Source organism: Equus caballus, chromosome 3 (assembly GCF_041296265.1).
Source record: "Equus caballus isolate H_3958 breed thoroughbred chromosome 3, TB-T2T, whole genome shotgun sequence".
NCBI classification, from domain to species: domain Eukaryota; kingdom Metazoa; phylum Chordata; class Mammalia; order Perissodactyla; family Equidae; genus Equus; species Equus caballus.
This window is the reverse complement of record NC_091686.1, coordinates 123660131-123682030: the sequence shown is the minus strand read 5'-3', so window position 1 is coordinate 123682030 and position 21900 is coordinate 123660131. Positions and strand designations below refer to the sequence as shown.

The 21900-nt window shown below is 40.6% G+C and overlaps 1 protein-coding gene across 2 annotated transcripts in view; it reads left to right on the top strand.

Annotated features, from left to right (window-relative positions):
• Window positions 1-21900, top strand: part of FAM193A (family with sequence similarity 193 member A) — a 178284-nt gene that overhangs the window by 45132 nt on the left and 111252 nt on the right. For both annotated transcript variants that reach the window (XM_023638491.2, XM_070264037.1), the window contains one exon: window positions 18674-18919. In XM_023638491.2, the coding sequence (XP_023494259.2) occupies window positions 18674-18919 (246 nt within the window). The remainder of the gene's footprint in view (window positions 1-18673; window positions 18920-21900) is intronic.

The window sequence follows — 21900 nt, the reverse complement described above, 5'->3', positions numbered from 1 at the left end:
CTAGGCAGGTTCCATCTCCTTCTAAGTTATTGTTGTCACAACTTATTCCGTTTTGTCTTGTGATTTTGTGGTTAAAATGAAATGATTATATTTATTCTTGATGTTTTCCTTCCCTTTTTCTTTAATGTTATAATTGTTTGCTAATCTGTTCTGATAGAGAGTTACAATTTTCCTATGTTGTCTGCCTATTTATCTAGTTGCTGACATCTTTGTAAACCTTTTCTTTCTTTTTTCAGATATGAGGGCTTCTTGATCATATCTTGTGAGAGGCGGGTTTTGGTGATGAACTCCCTCAGCTTTTGTTTATCTGGGAAAATTTCTATTTCTCCTTCGTATCGGGAGTATATTTTAAGTCACTGGATAGAGTATTCTTGCCTGAAAGTTTTTGTCTTTGAGCATTTTGAATAAACCATTCCCCTCTCTCCTAGCCTGTGAAATTTCTGCTGAGAAATCCACTGAAAGCCTGATAGGGGTTCTTTTGTAGGTTATTTTCTTCTGCCTTGCTTCCCTTAATGTTTTTTCTTTGTCATGGACTTTTGCCCATTTTACTAATAACATGTTTTGGAGAAGGTCTTTTTACCTTGATGTAGTTAGGAGTCCTATTAGATTCTTTTGCTTGTAATTCCACCTCCTTCCCCATGTTTGGGAAGTTCTCAGTTATTATTTCTTTGACCAAGCTCTCTGCTCCTTTCCCCCTCTGCACTACCTATAATCCTTATGTTGCATTTTTTGATTGAGTTGGATATTTCTTGGAGAATTTCTTCATTTCTTTTTAGTCTTAGTTTTCTCTCCTCCTCCATCTGTAGCATTTGTATATTTCTAGCCTCTAAATTACTAATTCTGTCCTCTATCAGCCCTGTTACTTAAGGACTCCAGAGTTTTCTTTATGTCGTTCATTGTATTTTCTATCTCCAACATTTCTGATTGGTTTTTCTTTATAGTTCCAATCTCTTTTGTGAAGAATTCCCTCTAGTCATTAATTTTGTTCCTGATTTCATTGAACTGTCTTTCTGAGTTCTCTTGTATCTTGTTGAGGTATTTTTATGATAGCTATTTTGAATTATGTATCATTTAGATTGTAGATTTCTGTGCCTTCAGGATTGATTTCTGGGTGTTTGTCCTTTTCCTTCTAGTCTGGAGTGTTAATATTCTTCCTCATACTGTTTGATGGGGTGGGTTTGTACCTTTGCATAATAATAGTATCTGTTCTCAGATTCCATCTGCTGCCATGGGGGAGGGGGCAAGAGCTGTATATTTTGAGCCTGCTGTGATGTCTGTTAGCAGTACCTGTCAGATCCTGGACCACTCTTTCGCACTGCAGCAGCTCTGTATGCTCTCCCACCAAATGGGGAAGTGATTGTGCGGGGCTCAGGGCTTCTGCCACCTGCTCCCACGTTCCTGCCGAGATGTGCTTCCCCCCTCAGGGCCACAGTGGTACTAGGGGCATTTGCAGGAGCTGGGAACTCATTTGCCTGGGCCTGCAGATCCGCCACCATCTCCTCCTATGTCACACCAGCAGTTGTGCTTGGTGGGCAAGACCTCCCCACTGGATCCAAGCCAGAGCCACTACCTGAGACTGTGGTAGTACTGTGGGCTCTCCCACTGGATGAGACAGCAATCACTCAGGGGCTCAGGGCTGCTGCTGCCTGCTCCCACAGTCCTGCTGAGATGTTCTCCCCACTTTGGGGCTGCAGTGGTATTTTGGGCATTTGCAGCAGTCAAGAGCTTCTTCACCTGGGCCCGCAGATCTACCGCCATCTCCTTCTGGGTTGTACCAGCCATTGTGCTTGGTGGCTGGGGCCTCCCCACTGGGTCCAAGCCTAGGTTGCTCCCTGGAGACTGCACTGGCACTGTAGGCTCTGCCACTGGACGAGAAAGCGATGACATGAAGGCTCAGGGCTGCTATCACCTTTCCCACCATTGTGCTAAGGCGCACTCCCACCCTCGGGGGCCACATCAGTGCTCTGGGTGCTTCAGCAGGGAAAGCAGTTGCATGCATATACAGGGCTGCTGGGGGGCTGGAGAGTGCTCATCTGTCTCCACCACCTCCCCAGTGGTAGTCCATCCACCTTCAGATGTATAACTGCGTGGGTCCCTCAGGGATCCTGATGTGTTGTGTGGGTGTCCTCTGCTGATTAGTAAATGTCCGTTTAGTTGTGGTTCACCAGGGGCGAGACAAAGGGATCAGTTCACTCCACCATGTTGCTGACATTACTCCTACTCCTTATTGTCATTTTAAGTGACTATTTGATCTGTAATGATGTCTTTTTCATTTTTGACCTCAGTTTTATGTACTTTTCCCCTTTCTTCCTTAATGAATCTTATCAGTATTTACTTACTATTTTATTGTTCTTTTCAGAGAAGCAACTTTTGGCTTTGTTGATCTTCTCCAGTATGTGTATTTTGACTTTGGTCCCTGACCTAGGCTTAGCCTCCCTTACCTGGCTGGGGTTTCCAAGCCCCAGCTGACGTGAGCCTTAGTTCTCTCAGCTGCATTCTTTCTGGGAAGGTTGCCTTAATCCAAGAAGCTGCCTTGCCAGGAAGTGACTGCAGCACATCCTCCAGGGGTCTGAAGCCAACTTGCCTGGGTTTGACTCTTTGCCCTGATACTTACTCGCTTGGACAAGTTTCTTGAACTCAATGCCTTACTTTCCTCTTTAGTGAAATGAGGATGATAATTGCACTAACTGTATAGGGCAGTTGGGATGATTAGAAGCTGCTGTACATGTTTAGGAAATTAGCCTATTATGTCTGTGTGGCAGATATTTTGTCTAAGTTTGGTATTTAAAAAAAAAAAAAGCTGTGCTTTACAGAAGTTTTAAATTTCTGTGTTGAAGGACTTCTGGGTTTAAAACAAACATAATATATATAGTTATTGTCAGTTGTAGTCAACTTCTGGTCTGACTTTCTAGCTGTTCTTTTTGCTATTTGTAAATTAATTTTTCCTTGTGGTTTCCTTTCCTTCTACTACCCAGTGTTGGATGTTGTATTCCTCATTAACACTCATAGAATATGGGAAAAGGGAGAAATAATGACACTCCAGCCCAGTACTGCTCAATAGAAATAGAATGTAAACCACATATGTCACTGTAAAATTTCAAGTAGCCATATTGTAAAAGTAAAAAGAAACAGGTAAAATCAATTTTACCAGTGTCTTTTACTTAACCCCAAGTAGCCACAATATTGTTTCAACGTAGGATAAAAATTATTACTGACCTATTTGCATTCCTTTTTTCATACTAAGTCTTTGAAATCAGATGTGTATTTTATACTTCGGCACATCTTAGTTTGGACTTGCCACATTTGAAGTGCTTAATGGTGACGTGGCCAGTAGCTACCAAATTGAATGTACATCTCTAGTCTTCTGTTAGTTTTGGGATTAGCTTAAAGCTATCTAACATTTCTTTTGACTTTGCTCTTTTTTTAAAATTTTGTTTTATTGAGGTATAATGTCATACATTATATTAGTTTCAGGTGTACAACATGATTTGTTATTTCTATATATTGCAAAATGATCTCTATGGTAAGTTTAGTTAATATCCATCACCTCACATAGTTACAGATTCTTTTTTCTTGCAATGAGAACTTAAGATCTGCTCTCTTAGCTACTTTCAGATATGCAATACAATATTAACTATAGTCACGAAGCTGTATACTCCATCCCCATGACTTATTTTATAACTGAAAGTTTGTACCTTTTGCCTCCCTTCACCCATTTTGCCCACCTCCCCATCTCTGGCAACCACCAGTCTGTTCTCTGTGTCTTTGAGCTTTTTCTTTTTTTAGATTCTGCATATAAGTGAGATGATATGGTGTTTGTCTTGGTACCCTGACTTGTCCTGAGGCTTGCCTAGACATTCATTTTCTTTCAGAGAAGTAGTGTCAAAACAAACAGTAACTACATTGTTTACTAGACTTAAAACATGACTACATTTGTCTAGGAAAACATTGTTAATAATGGTTACATGCAGGAACTATTTAATATAACTGTAGTTCTGGCAGATAGCAAATACCGCTGTGCGTTCATTAATGCACAAAGCCACCCTGTTTACCTCTATAGAACCACTGGTTGTTAAAAGCTAGGTCAATTCAGGAGGTTAACTTGCAGCACTAAGAAAAAGTGGTTGCAGTTTTCTTTAGGCTTTCTCTGTTTTTTTCAATATGTAAACTCAAGTTAAAAGTAAACCCTAAAGAAAACTCATTTTCATATTAGCTATAAAAAGGATGCTGTAATGTAATAACATGGAATCAATAATTATCGTTCATTGAATTTCCAAGGAACAACTTTGAAATCTCTAATTTTGCTAAATATTTACTCTGTAAGATTGTATAAATCATATATTACAAAGCATTAAATACTTAAAGATAATTTTGCGCCTATCTCATGATATGATTCTATTACCATTTTTTTGGTAACCAATTAAAAGAACTTAATGTTAGTAATTATTAATAATTAATGTTAGTAATTATTTCCAGGCAGTGCCACTTGCTCAGAGACCTTACGTATGCTTTGGGAAAGCTGAGTTCAGAAAAGAAGCAGAAAAGGTTGTAGGTATTTTAGTGACCACAAGTGCACTCATCCCTGGACTTCAGCAAAGGTAGTTAATAAAAGATTGTGTGTAACATAAGGAAGGAAAATTGTGGTTGAAGTAGAGAAGACAAATGTGAATTACTGATTTGGGTTAGTCATTTCAATTCCTTTAGTGAGCATTTACTGGATGCCTGCTGTATGCTGGGTGCTTTATGGGACTTAAAAAATGTTGAGTGTCTCATGAGAAGATGGGCATGTGAAAGTATAAGATAGTTTGTGTAAAGTATAGAGGTTGTACAGGAGTTGGAGTAATTAAGCTATGTGGTGGCTTGTATTGGTTGAGGGATAGGGAGCAAGTTGGAAGAGAGCAAAATTCACTGAAAAAGAATGGTACCAAAGTGGGGTTTGAAAGGATGCCTAACAGTTGCCTGGTAAAGAAGGGGAAGATTGGTACTTCAGTGTGGGAAATGGCATGTACTAAGGCCCCATATTTGAATGGGGGAGGGGTCTGGAATTGTAAGGGGTTTCAGCTAGGTGATTATGCAGAGACAAAGTGACCAAGCGCCTTGTATGTCATGCTTGATCCTTTTAGGCAATGGGAACTACTGAAGGGTTCAAAGCAGAACAATGTTCTGGTCATGTGTGCGGTAAGCAGGATCAGCCTGACAGGAGGTAGAGGATATATGGAAAGCACACAGGCCTGTATGCTGGGGACCATCAGGAGGAGATAATTGTGTAGCGTTCTGGGCAGAAGATGGTAATGGCACGAAAACAGGCACATTTGTTATGTGTGTTTTGTACGTGAGAACCTGGCTTTAGCCTTCACTGGGCTGTATGATCTGCGATGTGCCACTATCGCCTGAGAAGCTATTGCTTTTAGTGTTTTTGTGCCCTAAAATGCCATGTTTTTTTCCTGTCGATAAGAAGTTTATCTGTAAAGACTTGAAATAGTAAGTCTGAGTTTTTCATTTTGAATTTGGCATTTCTTTTTGGGAATTACTTTTAGAACTAGAATATAAGCCTAGTAAGAAAATGAATACTGTGATTGGTGTCTCTTATTACGTACACGCTGGCCACAAATGACAACTTTTACCTGAGAGTAGAAATTCAATTTACTCAGAAAGGGTAAAATATTTTACATCATAGGATTCAGTTATTAGTGGTGTTCTCAGCAATATTACCATCTTAGAAATATGTATATTCTCTTATGGAAAACTTTCTGGGTTACCTTAGTCCCTTACATTTAATATATATGCACATTGTATATATTTATATAAATATATCTTATCTATCTATGTGTGTATAGGATTTGGGGGACAACGCTTGCTTAAATGTGTTTATTCTGGTGCATTTATTTTTTTAAAATGTGAGTATAATTGGACTGGATTTATCCTCCTCCTTTGAACAACTCAGTGAAGAACAAAATATCTCAAAAAACAGTTTTCCAACATTGGGCAACAGGCAGTCCAGGACATTGATCCCTGAAAGACAGAAAATAAACTAGGTGGGCCCTAGGATTGGCCAAGCTTATTACCTGGAGAGAGTTTGCAGGCCATGGCTTGGGAAGGAAAGAGGAGTGGCCCAAACAGAGCCTGGTGGTTTCCCTGAGTTGAGCGTTTGGGGAGGCCAAAGTGAATTTCCAGGGTGGAGTAGCAGAGAAGAGAGAGCTACAAAGAGAAAAAGAGAGCCCTGGAGAAACAGGGTTCTGCTGGGTACTGATGAGCATGCATGTATGGAAACTCTGAGCCCAGGTGAAAGAACCCTGGAAGTGAGTAGTGGAACAATCCCTGGAGCTCGTACAGGGCCTGAAACAGTTTTTGTTTCCCATCAGCCAGAGTAGGAAAATCTTATAACACACAGATAGTGTGCTCACAAGGGTATTGCCTCAGTAGTGGGAAAGATTAAAGGAGTTCTGATCTTGCCTCCTAGAGCTTGCAAGCAAGCCTTGAAAGGAAGAGATTCTTCCCAAATAACCTAACCATGGCCCACAACAAAGTTCAGAAATATTTGAAGGAATAAAAAGATAGCCAGCACCTAAGAGGGTAAAATTCATGATGTCTGCTATCTAGTCGGAAATTACTGGGTATGCAAAGAAAGCAACAAGCAAATACAATCCAGAATGGGGAGCAAAATCAATAAGTAGAAATGGACTCAGAAATGACACATATGATAGAATTATTAGCCAAAGACTTTAAACAGTTATTAATTGCTGTATTTTGCCTATTGAAGAAGATAGAGGCAACCGTGAGCATGTTAAGAAGAAACAGAATGTATGAAAACCCAAGTGAACATCTAGAGTTGTAAACTATAGTGTCTTAGATGGAAAATATGTTAGATGAGGATTGGCAACAGATTAGACACTGCGGGAAAAAAAGATTGCTGAACTTTAAGAGATAGCAATAGAAAGTACCCAAAAAGAACCATGAGGGAGAAGAATGAAATTAAAAAAAAAAAAATGAACAGAGCATCAGTGAGTTGTGAGACAACTTCACTTGGCATACTATATGTATATGTGTAATTGGAGTCTCTGAAAGAAAGAATAGGGATAGGGAATAAGAAAAAATACTTGAAGGAATAATGCCTGAAAAATGTCCATATTTGATGGAAACTATAAACCACAAATCCAAGAAACTTAATAAGCCTCAAGTACAAGAAAGATGAAGATAATGACACTAAGACACATAATAATTATGTTGTTGTAAAGAGTGATTAAAAGAAAACTTAAATGCAGTCAGAGAATAAGATAACTTTATGTATTAAACAAAGATAAGACTAATAGCAGACTTCTCATGGAAAACAATGCAAGGAGAATTCTAAATCAGCAAAAATATCTTTAAAAAATGCAGATGAGAGAAGACTTTTCAGACAAAAAAGTCTGAAAGAGAGCCATCACCAAGATGGTGGAGTGAGTAGTCTTTGTCTCTCCCCCTTCGAATCTACAACTAATTGGACATTCATCAGTTAACAAAGGATATCCATATAGCATCTCAGGATGCTTGAGAGACCCCTGCTGCTATACATCGGAAGGCTGACAGACTTCGCCCCGGGAGGAGGTGGAGATAGGTGAAAACTCTCCTACCCTGGACCCCTGGACAGCCTAGTACCTGCAGGTGGCTTTCTTCCAGCAGACTCCTCCATAGCGTCTCCATGCACCAAGGGCAGGAGTATGCGCGCACCAGCAGAGCGACGGGGGAAACAGGTGACTACAGCCCTACCTAAGCCCCCTGCAATTACACATAAGCCCAGGGGAAATTCCAGGGTCCTGCACCGGTGGCAGGGAAGTCCTCTACTCGCCATTAGCGGAGAGGCCCCGCCCAGCATTCAGAACGCCGGGAGGCTCCCGAAAAGGAGCCACTGCCAAACTCACGGACTCCGGCTGTGTCCCAGGGGGGCAAGGGGCACTCAGAGATCCCGTGGGAGTGGTCACAGGCTGGGTGGAGCTCCAGCGGCCCAGCTCCGTGGCCCAGGGGGAAACTCTATGGTCCCACAGCAGCCTCAGTGAAAGCCGAGCACAGCACTAGTGGAGAGGCCCCAACTGGCAATCACAAGGCTGGAAGGCCCTGGGGCAAAAGTAGCACAGCTAGGTGAGCTAACCACGGACTGCAGAAGATACTGATAGCTCTGCCGTGACCTGTAGTGGATAAGTGAGATTTTGTGGGCTCTGACAGTGACACAGTTGTGAATATAGGTGATCCCGCTGCCAGCCGCTAGGAAAGCCTGTAACACCGCTGCAGACCCCAAGGAGGGAGCACGTCTAGGTGGTCTGCAACACTAGGCACCAGTAGCCTAAAGCCCCCTTGCGATTGCCCCCACAGCTGACGAGGGACCCCACAGGACCACTGTGACTACGAGGAGGGACCCAGGTCCAGTCAGCAACAGCTGACAGGGTGCCTGGTCGGTGCAGTCTAAACAGCTGCTCCACCGCACACCAGTAGAAACAAGCGGAAGCAGTAACTAAACTCTCTCTCTATGCGGAGGCACAAATCAACTCCATCAAGCAGTATGACAAAATATATTAAATCTCCAGAACAGAAGGAAAATGACAAGTACCCAGAAACCAATCCCAAAGACAATGAAATCTGTAACCTAAATGACGATGAGTTCAAAACAGCCATTATTAAAAAACTCAACGAGTTAAAAGAGAATACAGATAAACAACTCAACGAGTTCAGGAGCAATGTCATAAAAGAGCTTGATACTATAAAGAAGAACCAATCAGAAATACTGGAGATGAAGAACACAATGGAGGAGATTAAGAAAAATCTGGACTCTCTGAACAGTAGGGTCGATACTATGGAGGACAGAATTAGCAATTTGGGAGGATAGGAATATACAAATGCTGCAGACAGAGGAGGAGAGAGAACTAAGACTAAAAAACATGAAGGAACTTTCTGAGAATTATCCGACTCAATTAGGAGATGCAACATAAGGATTATAGGTATACCAGAGGGAGAAGAGAAGGAGAAGGGGGCAGAAAGCCTGTTCAAAGAAATAATGGCTGAGAATTTTCCAAACCTGGGGAGAGAGATGGAACTTCATGTGACAGAAGCTAATAGATCTCCAAACTTTATCAGTGTAAGAAGACAAACCCCAAGGCATACAGTAGTGAAGCTAGCAAAAGTCAACGACAAAGAGAAAATACTAAGGGCAGCCAGGCAGAAGAAAATAACCTACAAAGGAACCCCCATAAGGCTATCAGCAGATTTCTCAGCAGATACCTTACAGGCTAGAAGAGAGTGGAATGATATATTCAAAACTCTGAAGGACAAAAACCTGCAGCCAAGAATACTCTACCCAGCAAAAATATCCTTCAAATACGATGGAGAAATAAAAACTTTCCCAGATAAACAAAAGTTAAGGGAATTCATTGCCACAAGACCTCCTCTTCAAGAAATGCTCAGGAAGACCTTCATACCTGAAAAATCAAAAAAAGTAAAGGGGTTACAAAACCCAGAGCAAAGGAGATAAGTAGAAGGACAATAACAGAAAGTAGCAGCTCTCCATCAGAACAGGTTAGCAAAAGTTAAATAAAACATTAAAGATAAAAGGAAGGGAAACACCAAGAATAAATGTAATCCTGTCATTTTAACCACAAACTCACAACACAAGAAGGAAGAGGAAAAAAAAAATCTGACAATAACAATCTAGAAGGGGAAGAGAAAAAGGATGGAATGTTTTCATTTAAGGAAATAAGAGGCTATCAGAAAATGGACTATCTCATCTATGACATGTTTTATACAAACCACCTGGTAACCACTAAACAAATAACAAGAATAAAGACATAAATTACAAGTAAGAAGAAAGCCAATACAGAAATTTATCTACCTGAATTAGTAATCCAAAAATCATGGGACGAGAAACATAGGAAATGCAAGAGAACTGGAAAACAAGTCATAAAATGGCAGTGGTAGACCCCCCCACATTTCAATAATCACTCTAAATGTAAATGGATTGAACTCTCCAATCAAAAGACACAGAGTGGCAGGATGGATCAAAGAACAAGACCCAACAATATGCTGCCTCCAGGAAACACACCTCAGCCCCAAAGACAAACACAGACTCAGAGTGAAGGGATGGAAGACAATACTCCAAGCTAATAATGAACAAAAGAAAGCAGGTGTCACCATAGTTATATCAGACAAAGTAGACTTCAAAGTAAAACAGATAAAGAAAGACAAAGAGGGGCAGTATATAATGATAAAAGGGACACTCCACCAAGATGACATAACACTTAAAAATATATACGCACCCAACACAGGAGCACCAAAATTTGTAAAGCAACTCTTAACAAAACTAAAAGGAGACATCAACAACAATACAATAATAATAGGGGACCTTAACACCCCATTAACAGCAATGGATAGCTCATCCAGACAGAAAATCAACAAGGAAATTATAGAATGAAATGAAAAATTAGACCAGATGGACTTAATAGATATATAGAGAACACTTCATCCAAAACAGCAGGTTACACATTCTTCTCAAGTACGCACGGAACATTCTCAAGGATAGACCATATCTTGGGAAACAAAGCAAGCATCAACAAATTCAAGAGTGTTGACATAATATCACACATCTTTTCTGATCATAATGCTATGAAACTAGAAATCAACTGCAAGAATAAAGCTGGGAAAGGGGCAAAAATGTGGAGACTAAGCAACATGCTACTGAACAAACAATGGATTTTTGAAGAAATTAAAGAAGAAATCAAATATTATCTGGAGACAAATGAAAATGAAAACACGCCATACCAACTCATCTTGGACACAGCAAAAGCAGTCCTAAGAGGGAAATTCATTGCAATACAGGCTCACCTCAATAAACAAGAAAAATCTCACATAAGCAACCTCAAATGACACCTAACAGAATTAGAAAAAGAAGAACAAACAAAGCCCAAAGTCAGTAGAAGGAGGGAAATAATAGAAATTAGAGCAGAAATAGATGATATTGAAACAGAAAAGACAGTAGAAAGGATCAATGAAACAAAGACTTGGTTCTTCGAAAAAATTAACAAAATCAACAAACCTTTAGCCAGACTCACTAAGGAAAAAAGGGAGAAGTCTCAAATAAATAAAATTAGAAATGAGAGAGTAGAAATCACAATGGATACCAAAGAAATACAAGGGATCATAAGAGAATACTATGAAAAACTATGTGCCAACAAATTGAACAACCTAGAAGAAATGGATAGATTCATAGACTCTTACAACCTCCCTAAACTGAGTCAGGAAGAAATAGAGAATCTGAATAGACCAATCACAAGTAAAGAAATAGAAACAGTAATCAAAAACCTCCCCCAAAATAAGAGTCCAGGACCAGACGGCTTCTCTGGAGAATTCTACCAAAGATTCAAAGAAGATTTAATACCTATCTTTCTCAAACTATTCCAGAAAATAGAGGAAGATGGAGCACTCCCTAACACATTCTATGAAGCCAACATCACCCTGATCCCCAGACCTGACAAGGACAACACAAGGAAGGAAACTACAGGTAACTTTTACTCATGAACATAGATGCAAAAATCCTCAACAAAATTCTGGCAAACCGAATACAGCAATACATCAAAAAGATTATACACCATGATCAAGTGGGATTTATACCAGGGACACAGGGATGGTTCAACATCCACAAGACAGTCAACATGGTACACTACATTAACAAAATGAGAAACAAAAACCACATGATCATCTCAATAAATGCAGAGAAAGCATTCGACAAGATCCAACATCCATTTATGATAAAAACCCTCAATAAAATGGGTATAGAAGGAAAGTACCTCAACATAATAAAGGCCATATATGACAGACCCACAGCCAACATCATACTCAACGGATGAAAACTGAAAGCCATCCCTCTGAGAACAGAACAAGACAAGGGTGCCTACTTTCACCACTCTTATTCAACATAGTACTGGAGGTATTGGCCAGAGCAATTCAGCAGGAAAAAGAAATAAAAGGAATCCAAATAGGCAATGAAGAAGTAAAACTCTTGCTGTTTGCAGATGTCATGATCTTATATATAGAAAACTCCAAAGAATCTTACATATAGGAAAACTATTAGAAACAATCAACAGCTACAGCAAAGTTGTAGGGTATAAAATCAACATACATAAATCAGTAGCATTTCTATACGCTAACAATGAACTAACAGAAAAAGAACTCAAGAACTCAATCCCATTCATGATCGCAACAAAAAGAACAAAATACCTTGGGATAAATTTAACCAAGGAAGTGAAAGATCTATACAATGAAAACTACAGGACTTTCTTGAAAGAAATTGATGACGACATAAAGAGATGGAAAGACATTCCATGCACATGGATTGGAAGAATAAGCATACTTAAAATGTCCATTCTACCTGAAGCAATCTACAGATTCAACGCTATCCCAATCAGAATTCCAATGACATTCTTTACAGAAATTGAACAAAGAATCCTAAAATTCATATGGGGCAACAAAAGACCCCGAATTGCTAAAGCAATCCTGAGAAAGAAGAACACAGCTGGAGGCATCACAATCCCTGACTTCAAAACATACTACAAAGCTACAGTAATCAAAACAGCATGGTACTGGTACAAAAACAGGTGCACAGATCAATGGAACAGAATTGAAAGCCCAGAAATAAAACCACACATCTATGGACAGCCAATCTTGTACAAAGGAGCTGAGGGCCTACAATGGAGGAAAGAAAGTCTCTTCAACAAATGGTGCTGGGAAAACTGGACAGCCACATGTAAAAGAATGAAAATTGACCATTCCTTTTCACCATTCACAAAAATAAACTCAAAATGGATCAAAGACCTAAAGATTAGGCCTGAAATAATAAGTCTTCTAGTAGAGAATATAGACAGTACAGTCTTTGGCATCAGTTTCAAAAGAATCTTTTCGGACACCGTAACTCCTCAGACAAGGGAAACAATAGAAAGAATAAACAAATGGGACTTCATCAGACCAAAGAGCTTCTTCAAGGCAAAGAAAAACAGGATTGGAACAAAAAAACAGCCCACTAATTGGGAAAAAATGTTTACAAGTTATTTATCTGAGAAATGGTTAATCTCCATAATATGTAAAGAACTCACACAGCTCAACAACAAAAAATCAAACAACCTGATCAAAAACTGGGCAGGGAACATGAACAGACATTTCTCCAAAGAAGATATAAGGATGGCCAATAGACACATGAAAAGATGCTCATCATCACTAATCATCAGGGAAATGCAAATCAAAACTACACTAAGATATCAGCTTACACCTGTTAGAATGACAAAAATATCCAAAACCAAGAGTGACAAATGTTGGAGAGATTGTGTCACAAAAGGAACCCTCAAACACTGTTGTTGGGAATGCAAACTGGTGCAGCCACTATGGAAAACAGTATGGAGATTTCTCAAAAAGTTAGAAATAGAAATACCTTATGACCCAGCCATCCCACTACTGGGTATCTGTCCTAAGAACTTGAAATCAGCAATTCCAAAAGTCCCATGCACCCTATGTTCGTCGTAGCATTATTTACAATAGACAAGACGTGGAACCAACCTAAGTGCCCAGCAACTGATGATTGGATAAAGATGATATGGTATATATATACAATGGAATACTACTCAGCCATATAAAGGGACAAAATCATCCCATTCACAACAACATGGATGGACCTTGAGGGTATTATGTTAAGCGAAATAAGCCAGACAGAGAAAGACGAACTCTGTGTGACTCCACTCATAGGTGGAAGTTAACATAGACAAAGAGAACTGATTGGTGGTTACCAGGGGAAAGGGGGGTGGGGGAAGGGCACAAAGGGTGAATTGGTGTACCTACAACATGACTAACAATAATGTACAACTGAAATTTCACAAGGTTGTAAACTATCATAATCTTAATTAAAAAAAAATCTGAAATAATTCATGACCAGCAAATCTTCATCACAAGAAATCTTAAAGCAAGTCCTCAGGCAGAAGAAAAAAAGACACGAGAGGGAAATCTGAATCTATGCAAGGAAATGAAAAGCACTGGAGATTGTCAATATATGAGTAAATTTTTTTTTTAAAGATTTTATTGTTTTCCTTTTTCTCCCCAAAGCCCCCAGTACACAGTTGTATATTCTTTGGTGTGGGTCCTTCTAGTTGTGGCATGTGGGACGCTGCCTCAGCGTGGTTTGATTAGCAGTGCCATGTGTGCGCCCAGGATTCGAACCAATGAAACACTGGGCCACCTGCAGCAGAGCGCACCAACTTAACCACTTGGTCACGGGGCCAGCACCAAATATTTTTAAAAATTGCTTTAAAAATATACTTGTCTGTTTAAAGTGACAATAGCAATGAATTGTGAGGCTTATATGTACAAGTAAATTGTATGACAACAATAACGTACAGGCCAGGAGAGGGGAAATGTAAGGTTCTTACATGTTTAGTGATAAAGTCTTATTTGATGTGTGATTGTGAAAAGGTAAAAATGTACACTGTACACACTAAAGCAGCTACTTCAAAAAGAAAAGAGGTATAGCTCACAAGTCAACGAAAGAGATAAAATAGAATTAAAAAAATTACTCAATTTTTTAAAAAGAGGAGAAAGGGAACAAAAAACAAATGGGTCAATAGAAAAATAAAGAATAAGATGGTAGGTTTAATTAACCAAGCCATATCAGTAATTGTATTTAGTGTAAATGGTCTAAACATCCCAATTTTTAAAAAATTGTGAGATTGGGGAAAAAGTTCAACATGTGCTTTCTGCAGATAACTTGCTTTAAATATAAAGATGCAAGTAGGCAAAAAGTGAAGTCATAGGGAAAGATATGCCTTGCTTATGTAAGTGAAAAGAAAGCTGGAGTGGCTGTTAGTATCGGACAAATAGATACCAAAGCAAAGAATATCACCAGGGCTAAAGAGAATTATCTCATACTGATACAGTAGATCAGTTCATCAAGAGGACATAATAATCCTAAATGTTTTTGCACTTAACAACAAAACTTCCAAAATATGTGGGAGAAAAACTGATAGAACTTCAAGGACAAACTAACAAATCCATAATTATGGTTGAAGATTATAATACCTCTCTCAGGAATTATAGAACAATAGAAAATGAATAAGATCATAAAAGACTTGGATGACACCATCAACCAACTTGACCTAACAGACGTTTATAGAACACTCTGTTCAACAGCAGCAGCATACATACACATTCTTTTAAGTAGACGTTGAACATTTACCACAATAGACCATGTTCTGGGCCATAGAAAAAGTCTCTATGTTTGGAAGAATTAAAATTGTACAAAGTATTTTCTCTCACTACAGTGGAGTTACATTAGAAAGCAATAACAGAAAGATATTTAGAAAACTACAAATATTAGGAAACTAAACCACACTTTAAACAACCCATGAGTCAAAGAAGAAATCAAGAGGGAAATCAGAAAGTACCTTGAACTGAAATAGAATGAAAGCACAACATATTAAAATTTGTAAAATGCAGCCAAAGCACTGCTTATAGAGAAATTTATAGCTCTAACCACCTCTTTATGAAAGAGAAAGGGCCCAATGGCCTATGCTTTCACCTTAAGAAAGTAGAAAATCAAAAAGCCAATTATACCCAAAGAAAGGAAATAATAACATAAAAGCAAAAATCAGTGAAACAAAATTTTCTTAAATATGGAAAATCCATAAAACCAAAAGCTGATTCTTTTAATAATAACAACATTGATAAACTTTCAGCCGCCCCAAAGATTTAAATAGATACTATATATGCCTGTGAAAAGTTACTTAACATAATTAATTATTAGGGAAAACCACAGTGAGACAATACCACACACTCATTACAATAGCGACAATTGAAATGACTCACGACGTTGATGAGGATGTGGATTAACTGGAACCCTCCAACATTGCTCTTTGGCGGAAGTTTGGCAGTTTTTTAAAAGTTAGACATGCACCTACCATACAATCCAGTCATTGTGTTCCTTGATATTTATGCAAGAGAAGCAAAAGCATATGTCGACACCAAGGTTTGAACCTGAATGTTCATTACAACTATTATTTGTAATAACCTCAAACTGGAGACAACTCCAATGTCTCCAAATGAGAAAATGGATAAAAAAAGTTGTGGCTTACCACATACTGAAATACTACTCAGTAATTAACAGGAACAAACTTCTGATAACATAGGGGAGTCATCTCCAAATAGCAATACTAGGGAAAAGAAGCCAGACAAAGGAGAATACGTTGTGTGGTATCATTTATATACATTTCTACGAATTGTACAGTAATCTGTAGAGACGGAACTCAGTTCAGTGGTCGCCTGTGAATGGGGTAGGGTTGGAGGAGAAAGGAGCAAAGAGAAAGGGGGTAGGTACACAGCGGCACAAGGAAACTTGGGGGGTAATGGTGTAATGTTCATTATCTTGATTATCGTGATGGTTTCACAGGTGTATACATAGTCAAAACTTCAAATTGCAAACTCTAGATATTTTCAGCTTATTGTACCTCAGTTATATTTCAGTACAACTATAAAATGTTTTTAAAAGAATCAATGGAATTTATATTTGTACCTCACATTTAATCACAGATAGTTAGGAGAGTAACCATGTGGTGGGGTGTTAGCATCTAGCTAATTTGAATTTCAGTCAGGTGTTGTGTACGCACGTGTGTGTTTTGTAGTAACCTGTTATTTACTTTGTCCGGAAAAGGTGTAGAGAGTAGAATTTTGTCTTCTTGAGAGGACTAACTTCATTCTTGAGCATATTGGTCAAGCGTCGAGAAGTTTGGACTCTTGTTCAGGACATTGTCTACCCTCTCTCCATGGATCATCTCACAGCTTTACGTACCATATGTACTGGTGATCCCAAATTAGATATCCAGTTGCAGCCTATTCCCCCAGTGTCTTACTCATGCAAAAACAAACATCCCCCGACCTTGTTTGGATGTTTCACCTGCTCTTCATGTGTACAACATCCAAAGCAAACCCCTGGTTCTTTCCACTGCCCCAGCCTGCCGTCTTGTGTCCAGCATCTCTGTTGACATGCCCACTGCCCAGGCAGTTGGGTCCGTCCTCATCACTCCCTTGAGTCCATTGGCGAGTCCTCTGGCTCTGTGGTCAACACCCCTGAGTCTGACTGTGCTGCTCCTTTATGGCTCCTGCCCGCTCCTGGAACTGCCTGGAACAGCCTTCCTTACAGTGTTTCTTCTCCAGAGTTCATTTTTCACACAACAAAGTTTCTTTTTAAGTTGAAAATTGTGTCATGCCCTCCTCTTTGGAGAAACCTTCAGCCTCTTCCCACGTCCCACAGCCTGGGTGAGCAGCCCCTGCCCTGGCCACTTGCTCCCGCGGCTTCAGCCTCCATGCTGTCCCTTCACCATGCCCATGTTTGCACTTGTTGTTCCTCTGCTTGCAGTATTTTTCTCCCACATCTTCATGGGACTGTTTTTTGTTTTTTCCTTAGCATTCGGGTCTCAGCTGGGTGTATGTGAGCCTCAGTGCGGGAGACCAGGGAGAGAGCCACAGGCTGAGGGAAGAACTGGCCTTCTGGCTGGGCAGGGCTGAGTGGGCATCAGAGGAACCTCTGGGTGGAACTGGAGACTTTGTAAAATATCCTGAAGTTCCAGCCAGAATAGCCTTGGCACAGGTCCTAGTTCGCCTTCCTACCTGATGTGTATCTCAGCAGGGGCATTCCAGATGGCGAGAGACGCCTGGGGGGTTTCTGTTAGCTCAACCCCACGTGTGCTCTGGCTTGGAACCTTGGAGCTGTGCCTGCCACTGGATGGCCATGCCTAGCTTCCCTGCTCACCTGTTTCCCAGGTGTGCCTCTCTTGAACCTATCTTCAGGATTTGCAGGATAGTTCCTCTAAGGTGCAGATGACCCACCTTGGACTCACCCTGATTTAGGTTAAAATCTTGGCCGCTGCTTGCTGGCCTTCTGACTGTAGTCCTGTTTTAAACCTGGGAGCCTGTTTGTGTGCTTTTAAGGCTAATTTTACTTTTCTGGTAGGTTGGTTGATAATCTTTTGGGGAGGATCTAGGGTAATAACCTTACCTCTCCTCCTACCTCTGAGGCTGCCACCCCCACCCTCACCCTACAGTTTAGAACCTATTTGAAAAAGTGGACTTTGAAATTGGTTAGCTGGAGATTAAGTCAGCATAATTGCTGCTGAGCTGGAAGGGAGGCTGGGTCTTGGATATTTGGCTGCCATCCGGCTCCTGGATGTTTACCTAGACTCTAGAACTTGGACAGCCCACCTCAGTGGTGGTTAACATCTGCAGACGCACTTAAGCAAGGATTGCCACTTAGGGCCTGAGCCCTACTGTGTAGACATCTCCAGAATAGTAGCTTTAAACTTTGTTGATGGTATGTTCCCAGTCTGCAAATTGAGACTGACACTTTCCAGCAGGTGGGGAGAAGTAATACGGAAGTCTAGGTGAAGGGGTTAATTGGAAATTTTCTAACTCCTGCTAAGATGTTCTTTATAGCATTACTATTTTGTTTGAAATATTATGAGTTTCTAGAACACTAGATGCAGTTTTATGCAACAAATTCCCCATTTGATGTTTCTCTATGTAAACATACATATGCATTGTAGTTTTAGAACTATATATAATATTTTTTAATGATCTTGGCTTTGTGGATCATGTTTTAAAAATAGAATTTTTTTTTCTATTCCAGACTCCTTTTAATTTTGGCATGAATCATAGAACACCACCCTACCCCGCTGGGGATTATTGTCTTCTGTGCAGAAGTGAGCGGAAAGATTCTTCATTCTTAGAGAGTGGAATTAAGACTGCAAGCAAATTGGCTCTTTCTATGGCTCCCAAGGGCAACAGCGTGCTCCACCTGCCACTGTGGGTATGCCCGGACTGCCGGCGGACCGTGGAGAAGGAGGAGAGGCATGGCAGCCTCGACCAGCCAGCGGTGAGTGCACACTGCAGAGAGCACGGGCTCATCGGCTTTCTTACCCCAGGGTTTACAGAACTAATTGGGCAGTGAAATAATTAATTTGAGTCTGCTTTCTGGAAGGAACTTCCTCCTGCGCCATCTTCTGGCCCCTCGCTCCCTCCACTGGGACCTTCCTCCTGGTCTTCCTGGCCACACGTGCAGTAGGTAGTAGGGGACGACGTGGTCAGCAAGCTTGGGGGTCCCAAGGTGTTCGGGCTTTTTTAGTCTGGTCTCTAGATTTCTTTGGCGATGCAGTTTGCTGAGAGGCTAGGAGGCTTTTTATATGTTTGGTTTTAGACAATTCCATGTGCTGGTAATTCACCTAAAATTCTTTCCCAGGTGCAATTCTCAAGTCTGGGTTTCCTGGCCTTTTTTCCTTGATTTCATGCCTCAGCTGATTGGAGGCGTTCTTGAGGCCGTCAGGCTTGCGTGGCAAGGTCACAGCCTTAATCTGATCTTTGGCCCAGACTGTGTCTTACTGGGCCCTGGTTCTTTTTTTTTTTTCTTTTTTAAGTCTTTTTTTTTTTTTTTCTATTGAGGTAACATTGATTTATAATATATGTAAATTTGCTCTGGTTTTGAAAGGGCTTTCAAATCTGCTCCTTGGCTTCTAGAAGGAGTTGGCTTTTGCAACCATTTGAGGCCGCACATTCTGAGGCTCTTCTGTTCCTTTGATTTCTGCTTATAAGCAGCTGGTTGTTTCCTGAGCTGTTGTCTTTCTTCTGATACCTTGTTCCATGCGGCTGCCAACACCAGCATCCACTACTACGTTTTGTTTTCCAACGTGGGACTGCTTTCCAGGGTAGTCCCCGTGACAGTTTGGCAAATGTTTTGGTGCTGCATGGCATAAGTCTTTGCCTTTCTGGGTCTCATCTGTCTCATTGCTGTCTGCCACTTAGCCAGTGACTTCTGTTTTAGCGTTTCTTTGAAGGCAGCACCCCAACTCACGTGCCGGTTTCTCTAGTGGTGCTTGAATAGCTAAACCTCAAAATCCCGTTGTTTGTCAGAATAGAAATTGATTTCTCACTCTGCCTCCTCCCACATGCCCCTTTTTCCTGCTGTACTCTCCTCCTTAGCACTTCTTTGAAATACACCATGTGTTGTACTTATTCATATTGTTTGTCCTTCTTCACTGGGATATACATTCCACAAGGGCAGCTATTTTTGTATATTTTCTTACCAAGTACAGAGCCTAGCCTGGCATATTTTAGGCACCCAAAATATTTGTATTAATGAATAAGTAAATGAATGAAGAAAGACCTGAGTAGACCTTGGAACCCTCTCCTTAGGGATTAAAACGATGGCATAGTCCATCTAAAGTTTTTTCACCCTCAGATCTTTTTGCTTTTATCATTTTATTATTGTACTTTTATTTCCTTTTTGTGTCCACTTAAAGTATTTGGTCTTTTTCCCATTTATTAATGGGAAGCTATTTCGTGTTACTGATACTCATTTGCTCCCTGTTCACTTGAAGTCAGCGTTCTTGAGTCTTCCCCCAGGTAAAGCATTTCTTTGCTTCTAAACTTTGCTGTGTTCTCTTCCTATTTCTGTCCTGCTCTTCTGGTTTAGCCTGGCTGTGCCTTTGGGAAAGGGTTGCTGCTGTTCCTCCTGGTTTTGGAGGCAAGTGGAAATACCTGTCATCTCCCATCATTAGTCTTGCCAGGGGGTGTCTCATTTCCTATCTCCCATTGTCAGATTGTCAGATGAGGCTTTCTCTCCTCATAAAAACGGTGACCCTGGGGACCACAGAGGTGTAATGTTGGCCCCTATTTGTAGACTTAGACCTTCTTTTACTTTTGTAAAGTTGGCCTCTTTGTTCAAACTGGTTAAAATTGCTGGCCTTTTAAAAAATATATGATATAGTTTACAGCCAATAAAATTCATCTTTTTAAAGTCTGTTTAGTTCGATGAGTTTTGACAAATGTATACAGTGTATAACTATCACTACTACAATTAAGAAATAGAATGTTTGCATCACCCCCAAAAGTTCCCTTGTTCACCTTGGTAAGCAATACCCTTCCCTTCCCCTCAGACCCTTGTAACCACTGACCTGAATTTTGTCCCCACAGCTTTGCTTTTTGCATTGTCACCTAGACTTCTTTAACTTGGCATAATGCTTGTGAGAGTCATGCATCAGTAATTTGTTCCTTTTTATTGCCAAATAAATTGCAGATATATACCACAGTTTGTCCATTCACCGTTGACGGACCTTTGAGTTGTTTCCATATTGGGATTATTTTGCGTAAAGCAGCTATGAATGTTCTTGTACAAGTCTTTCTGTAGGCATCCTTTTTACATGTTGCTGGAGTGATTTGCTAGTGTTTGGTTAAGGATTTTTGCGCCTGTGCTCATAAAGGATGTCTGCGTGTAGTCGTCTTGCCTTTAGTGTCTTTCAGGGCCTCAGAAAATGAGTTAAGATGGATTCCTGCTTCTTCTCTTTTCTGGAAGAGTTTGTGTAGAATTGGTGTTATTTCTTCCTTAAGTTTTGTTGATTCTTGCTTTCTGTCTCTCTCGTACTCTTTGGTAGAATGCCAGACAGTGCGTGTAGGAGACCATGGGGCTGAGGTGGATGCGTTTATTCAGAAGTGGTTGCCCTCCTGTGTGCCTGTGAGATCGGGTCATTCTGGTCAGCACTGGAGCTGGCCCAGCTTTGCTCTTGTTGCCCTACAGACTCCTCTTTCTAGCAGTGTGTGCTGTGTCCTGGTGTTTGCGTGGGCTGGGGAGAGGTCCCTCTTCACATTCTGGCCCCATTGGTGTGGTCGTGGGATGCCGTTACTTCCTACTCAGTACAGGCCTCCCACTGTGGCACTTTCTCGGTTCCCTGTCCAGGGAATCTTGGGCAGCCTTATGTCTAGGTGTCAGGTGCAGCTTTCCTGGTAATCCTGCCCCTACCCCATGGCAGACAGACTCTGCTTGTATCTGTCTGGATCTTGGGTGGGACAGACCCTCCCCGCACC